The sequence below is a fragment of the Lygodium microphyllum genome, chromosome 11 (assembly GCF_053477565.2).
Source record: "Lygodium microphyllum isolate KBCC chromosome 11, Lygodium_microphyllum_v1.1.10, whole genome shotgun sequence".
NCBI lineage: Eukaryota > Viridiplantae > Streptophyta > Polypodiopsida > Schizaeales > Lygodiaceae > Lygodium > Lygodium microphyllum.
This window is the reverse complement of record NC_141145.1, coordinates 154,812,095-154,819,253: the sequence shown is the minus strand read 5'-3', so window position 1 is coordinate 154,819,253 and position 7,159 is coordinate 154,812,095. Positions and strand designations below refer to the sequence as shown.

The window sequence follows — 7,159 nt, the reverse complement described above, 5'->3', positions numbered from 1 at the left end:
TGAGTTTTTAGAATTTTGAATTTGTTAATATGTATAGTCATTGAAGTGCTGCCTTTTATGTCAAGCTAATAGAACTACATTAACAACTTGACCTTAGAGTTTTTGCTTGACTTCCAAAGATCCTGTCAAGCTCATCCCAAGCCTTTTTAGCATCTTTGATGCCAGAGATATGGCGCAATACATTGTCAGACAATGCCCAGGTAATAATTCCTAGAGCTTTATTATTCATCTTTTTCCACTCTTTGGACTTTGGTCTTTGGACCCTTCCAAGGATTTTTTTTCATGTTTACTTTCTTCTTCTTCCTCCTCTTCCTCAAACATGTTCCACAAGTCCTTCCGCATAAGGCGGTACATGGTCTTCTCCTTCCAGGCATGAAAGCCTTCTCCATTGAACTTGGCTATTTGCTCAAGCTTTGCCATGTTGATAAGCTTCAAATAACCAACAAAAGAGTTGTAGTTCAATGTGTCAAGAGACACAAGAAGATCAGTGTCAAACTGACACTGGTTGAGTATCCGTGGATACTATTCTTTGAGCTTAGTGTTGGATGTTAGTGCTTAATCTGCTTCTTGTTTGTTGATTTGAAGTGTTGCTCTTGCTAGGAACTGAGTTTAAGATCAAATCAGAGTGGTAGTGGGCCAGTGAGCTAAGAGGAGTGGGAAAATGAAGTGGGGATGAACTTGAGTGAGATTGGCTATGGCTTCCACAATTAGGGTTGCAGATTGGCGATTGATTTCTGAGCTTGTGTAGCTCATACATTGAAGCATTTTGCATGGGACTTGAGGTGAAGATAGTGCATACGGTAGCCTTCATTTGCCCCATACTTGCAATAAGAAATGCACTGCATATCAGGAGCCCAGACGATACAACCAGAACAGGGTGCAGATCTGTCAGCGAGCTTGAATTCGTATAATGCTAGGGCAGCTAGAGTTCAGTGTTGGCATTTGAAGTGATAGGGAGTTAGCCCTTGAGCTAAGGAAGATATGCCCATAAGAAAGTTTAAAAAGATATGGCACGGCTTAAAAGATCTAGCTGCTCAAAGTAGGGTAGGTACTATTCTGGCTATGGCAGCCATGAAGGCTGGAAAGAAGGTAGAGGTGAAATGAGGTCATAAGCTAGCATTGAGCTAGATTAAAGTTAAGAAAGCTTGAGAGAGTAGAGAGGAAAGCTAGATTAAGTTGGGCCATGCTTAGCTGAGGTTTGATACCATGTCAAAAGACGTGGATCTAAAGCATGGCATGAGCTATGGAGGATGGAAGATGTAGACAAGACTCATGTAGACATAGACACAGATAAGACCAATAGTCACACAAGTGAATTAGGTTCCAAGATTGAGACTTGGACTCATAAACACAATCTTGCATGTAAGACAATGACATAGACACTTGATTGAAGGAAAAAATTACTATGACATTGCATTGAAAAGTGAACCAAGTACATCATTATATAGTCTCCGACCTTTCTCCACTCCATTGTCCTTACTATGCATGTGGGATACAAGAGCCATTGTTGGGCATCATCATTTTCTCTCTTTTTCAACAACTAATCCTCTCCCCTTTATGAGTAAGGAGGCAATACATTACTTTTTTGAGATACAAAATGGTATTATGTCCCTTTGTTCTATTCAACATTGTAGGATTATAACAAATCATGGTTCAGGGAAGAGTTACAACAACTCTTCATCAAAACTATTGTAGTTATTGAGGGTATTCGATGAGCACGAGCTCTTCACTCAAAACTATTGTAGCTATTGAGAGTATTTGATGAGCATGAGCTCTTCATCAAAAGTATTGTAGTGATTGATATCTCTTGATTTGTGCTTGCTTATTCTTTAACGAAGTTCTATCTTCCAACAATGTGTTTAGGGTTTTTATGGCCCTTGATGCATGGTAAACAAGGATTATCTAGTCCATGGTCCTCATCTTGTTTTGCTCTTATTGGAATCAAGATTTAGTTAGGTCTCTAACAAGTGGATTGCCTGCGCAACTAGGAGTACTTGGTGCTGCCATCTTTGGTGGATTGAGGCCTCTAACAAGTGGATTGTCAACACAACCATGAATATGTTAATGGACACTTGGTGGTGCTAGTGCCATCTTAGGTGGACCATCACAAGTGTGGACACATGATAATGTTACCTTGCTAGACTACTTAGTAGCCCCCTACAATCAAACAAGGCCATGCTAATGTACTGATCGACATTATTACATGTGGTAATAGAGAGGCAAGAAGAAATGAAAAGAGTTGGTGGTCTTGAAAAGTGAGGAAAAAACTCACTTCAATCAGCATAGCATAGCCTAAATCTAAATCAACCTTCTCTCTCTCTCTCTCTCTGTGTCTCTGTGTCTCTCTCTCTCTCCTTTTTCTTCTGTCGGTCCGTCCATCCATCCCTCCCATTCCATACCATCACATTCAAGCTCGGGCCGGGCTTGTCTTCTACGACCCCCAACGACGACAACGTCTGACGACGACTTTCTGAAAGAATAAACCAATTTGCAGGTTTTGCGTGCGGTTGTGTGTGCCGCAACCGGGCCATTCCTCGTCCTCTGAAAGCGTGTCTTGTTTGGCGCCATCCCTTCCCCCCGGCGCTCTCTCTGCATCCTAGGGTTTAGCAGAGGAGGGGCAAGATGAGTATGCCCAGGCGGAGGAACTTCCGAATCGAGCCTTTCCGGCACAAGGTGGAGATCGACCCTAAGTACGCAGAACGCACATGGAAGATCCTCGAAGATGCCATTCACGAAATCTACAATCACAATGCCAGCGGCTTGAGTTTTGAGGAGCTTTACAGGCAAGCCTCTCAGATTTTTTTGCTATTATATGCATTTGTTACCCGGTCTGATCGTTTCTGTGACCATGCTTATGTGATAAGGTATCTCATGCCTTAGATAGATTTTGCCGTGATAAGCTGGATGTCACACCGCTGTTAATCAGAGAGTTTTGTTATTTGCTTGTTTGTTTGATAACACCAAGTAGATGATCGACATATGAATTTGTGTTTGGTGTGGTGGCAATGAAGTTTTATCCATTTTTCCATTTCAGAGCTTGTTAGTGTGTGAACAAACTAGTGTAGAATGATGTTTCTTTTTGTTTCAAAGAACAGTTGCAGGATAGTAGGTACGTAATAGAAGGACAAAAACCAATTGAAATAGTGCATTTACTACTTGAATTTTTCATCCTTGCATTCCAACATGGTGGATTATTGCTGAAGCCTCTCAAGCCATAGTTACAACTATTATCCGTCACAATGTTTGTCTTAATGGACGAAGCCATGTATTACTTTTTCGACTTTCTGCAGGAATGCCTATAACATGGTGCTTCACAAGTATGGGGACAGGCTGTACACTGGGCTTTGTAATACCATGACTCAACATCTGAAAGACATGGCAAAGTCCATAGAAGCTGCCCAGGGTGGACTGTTTCTAGAGGAATTGAACAGGAATTGGCGTGAACATAACAAGGCACTGCAGATGATCAGAGACATATTGATGTATATGGACCGGACATATGTTACAAATTTCAATAAAACACCGGTTCATGAGCTTGGCTTGAAATTGTGGAGGGATAATGTGGTTAGGTCACCCAAGATAAAAGATCGACTGCTCAACACCCTTCTTGATCTAGTTCATAGAGAGAGGACGGGTGAAGTCATCAACAGGGGCTTGATGCGCAACATCACTAAAATGCTGATGGATCTGGGTCCCTTTGTGTATCAAGAAGATTTTGAGAAAACCTATCTGGAAGTTTCTTCAGACTTTTATAGGCTTGAGTCACAGCAGTACATTGGATGCTGTGATTGTGGTGATTACTTAAAGAAAGCAGAGAGAAGGCTGAATGAAGAAATTGAGCGAGTGTCCCACTATCTTGATCCTAAGTCCGAGGCTAAAATCACTAATGTTGTAGAGAAAGAAATGATTGCAACACACATGAGGCTTCTGGTTGATATGGAAAATTCTGGGCTTGTGTCCATGCTGATGGATGACAGATATGATGATCTGGGCCGAATGTACAGTCTGTTTAGGCGGGTACCTGCAGGATTGGGTGTTATCCGGGATGTCATGACAGCTCACTTGCGTGAGACAGGTAGACACTTGGTGACAGACTCGGAGCAAGTTAAAGACCCTGTTGAATTTGTGCAGCGCTTGTTGGATGAGAAAGACAAATATGACAAAATAATCATATCAGCATTCAACAATGACAAGACATTTCAGAATGCGTTGAATTCATCATTTGAGTACTTCATCAATCTCAATGCCAGATCTCCTGAGTTTATCTCCTTATTTGTGGATGACAAACTCAGGAAGGGTTTGAAGGGAGTCAGTGAGGAAGATGCAGAGACCATCCTAGACAAAGTGATGATGCTTTTCCGTTACCTTCAAGAAAAAGATGTCTTCGAGAAGTATTACAAACAGCATCTTGCAAAGCGACTTCTGTCTGGTAAGAGTGTGTCAGATGATGCTGAAAGGAGCCTGATTGTGAAGCTAAAGACAGAGTGTGGTTACCAATTCACATCAAAGTTGGAAGGCATGTTTACTGATATGAGGACCTCCAAAGACACAATGCAAGGCTTTAACTCAATGATGACAAGTAATGAGTCAAGCGATGGTCCTGCATTGTCTGTGCAGGTTCTTACTACGGGCTCATGGCCTACTCAGTCAGGGGCCACTTGTAACTTGCCAACTGAGATCTTGACAATGTGTGATAAGTTTAAAACATATTACTTATCCACTCACACAGGTCGGCGGCTCACTTGGCAGACAAACATGGGCACTGCAGATCTGAAAGCTACATTTGGGAAAGGGCAGAAGCATGAACTTAATGTCTCAACATATCAAATGTGTATTTTGATGCTTTTCAATTCTGCAGATCGCCTGACGTATAGAGAGATCGAACAAGCTACAGATATTCCGACTTTAGATTTAAATAGGAGCTTACAATCCCTGGCATGTGTAAAAGGTAAAAATGTTCTGAGGAAGGAACCCTTGAGCAAAGACATCAGTGAAGATGATTTGTTTGTGTTCAATGACAAATTCACCAGCAAGCTTTATAAGGTGAAGATTGGTACTGTTGTTGCTCAAAAGGAAAGTGAGCCTGAGAAACAGGAGACTCGGCAGAAGGTTGAAGAAGACAGGAAACCACAGATTGAAGCTGCGATAGTGAGAATTATGAAGTCTAGGCGGGTGCTTGATCACAACAACATTGTGAGTGAAGTGACCAAACAACTTCAAGCTCGGTTCATGCCAAACCCTGCTGTGATTAAAAAACGGATAGAGTCTCTGATAGAGCGGGAGTTCTTAGAGAGGGATAAAGCCGATAGGAAGTTGTATCGCTACCTTGCCTAAGGCTTTAAGTCAAGGGTCTTATTGGTACGTGTCAGGCCCTTGAAAAGGCTTCCTTTTATCAGAACTGTCTTTTTATGAACTGTTTGTTTGTGACAAATACCCCCTCCTCTACCTTCTTATCTTCCCCTTCTCAACAATTAAAGCCTCTCTTTGCTCTGCATTGGAAGTTTGCAAATTGAAGATACAGAATAGCCCGTTTGTAATGGGTTTTTATTGTGACATGAACTCTCCCTAAGGTGATCAAACCTAGGGGGAAGCTTTTGTTGCTGAGAGCCTTGCACCAGTTGCAAATACTTCCGAGTGCAGTTCTGTATTGGCCATTTTAGATGCAGTTGACAGCTGGCAAAGGTAAACTCGTAAAAGTGTCTGCAAGATGAGAATCCCACCAATTTGCCTGTTGATAGTCTGGAACCTTGTAACAAGCTGGAAACTTATTTGTTCTTCAGACATTAACACAATATGTTATCCTCATCAAGCTTTGCCATATTGTGTGCAGTTTCAGTTGCCGAGGTCTTACCAAAGAAATAGGATGTCAATCTTTTAATATCAGCTGTTCTTTACTTCTATGAACTACTTTAAACATGTGCTCATTGACGTATAGTGATATTCCAGTTGTTCTGTGACATCTTCATAAAGATCCACAATGTATAAGGAATTGGGGTGATGAAATTAAGAAGATAGGTGCACTTTTTAAGACCTTTTAGTGACTAGTTTTTGAAAGAAACATCTTGTCGTCTATTCACCATTGGTATAAGGTCATATTGTTGATTGGAGTAAGAAAAGACTTCTGTGCAATCTTGCTGCGAGCCATTGCTGGTGCTGCTAGCTTCCGCATCGATAATGCAGAGGTGGTCTGTAGCTCAAGCTACTCCTTCCTTATTGCCCCAATTTTAGTTTGTCCATGTGTGGATGAAGAGCTGCAAGCATCAACTGGCTTTCTGTGCCAGCCAAAACCAACTTTCTGTGGGACCTTGCTCTTATACTTGCATTCACAGTAATATGTATTTTATCTTCCAGGTTGTTAGTGTGGAGTTTATGGCTGTAGCAGAATTTTCATTAAACATTTTGAGTCTATACTATCTTGACATGGGGAGTCCCTTTACTCTGAATTTTCTTGTTCAAAATTGCAATGACCGTTGACGAAGAAACTATACTGATACTGGTTGTAGCTATGGTTGAAAGAAGGTTGTCCCTGAGTGACCTAAAGATCATGGAACTTGAACCAAATTAGCCAGCTTACTAAGTGTGTGGCACAAATTTCCAGATTTTCTTATTGCCCTTTGTTCTCAAAGAGAATAGGATACTCCCTTAAATGTGTGGATTATATGGCTTTGAACATAGCTACCTCTAGTGTCCAATATCCAGAAGTTTGACATTTTGGATATGTAGGCTGAATTTTGTTTATATCTTGTGTTTGACCAGGACTGCTCAGGATGGCACCTAAATGTCTATGGTTTCCTGAACCTAGTCAAGGGCTGTAAGGCTAGGTTGGTTATGCATGGGGCTGGATTGAGAGTGTGTGAGGTGGCAATCAGACTGCAGCTAGAAGGCTACAATGGTGGATGTGAAGGTTGGTTTTAGAGAGGTAATGCAAAACCAAGAGCGAGACTTATGCTGTTGCAATATTGCACCCACAGGATTACACTTGTACTGTTATTGCACTTGCAAGTTATGCTTTTAAGTTTTTGTTTGACATCCAAAAATGGTGATGATTCTCAATGATGTAGCTATAAAGAGCTAGTTGTGCTGCTCCTAATTTGTTATCTAATTTTTTAGTGCCATTTCCACAGGAGTGGGTGTTCAAAGCTGACCATGTAGTGCTACT

The 7,159-nt window shown here is 41.4% G+C and overlaps 1 protein-coding gene across 1 annotated transcript; it reads left to right on the top strand.

Moving 5' to 3' along the window:
* The first annotated feature begins 2,274 nt into the window (after window positions 1-2,274).
* LOC148029558 (cullin-3A-like) lies at window positions 2,275-5,970 on the top strand. Its single transcript, XM_087688420.1, has 2 exons — window positions 2,275-2,783; window positions 3,291-5,970. The coding sequence occupies exons 1-2, from the start codon at window positions 2,623-2,625 to the stop codon at window positions 5,332-5,334; spliced, it is 2,205 nt and encodes a 734-aa protein (XP_087544546.1). The 5' UTR covers window positions 2,275-2,622; the 3' UTR covers window positions 5,335-5,970.
* The last annotated feature ends 1,189 nt before the right edge of the window (window positions 5,971-7,159 follow it).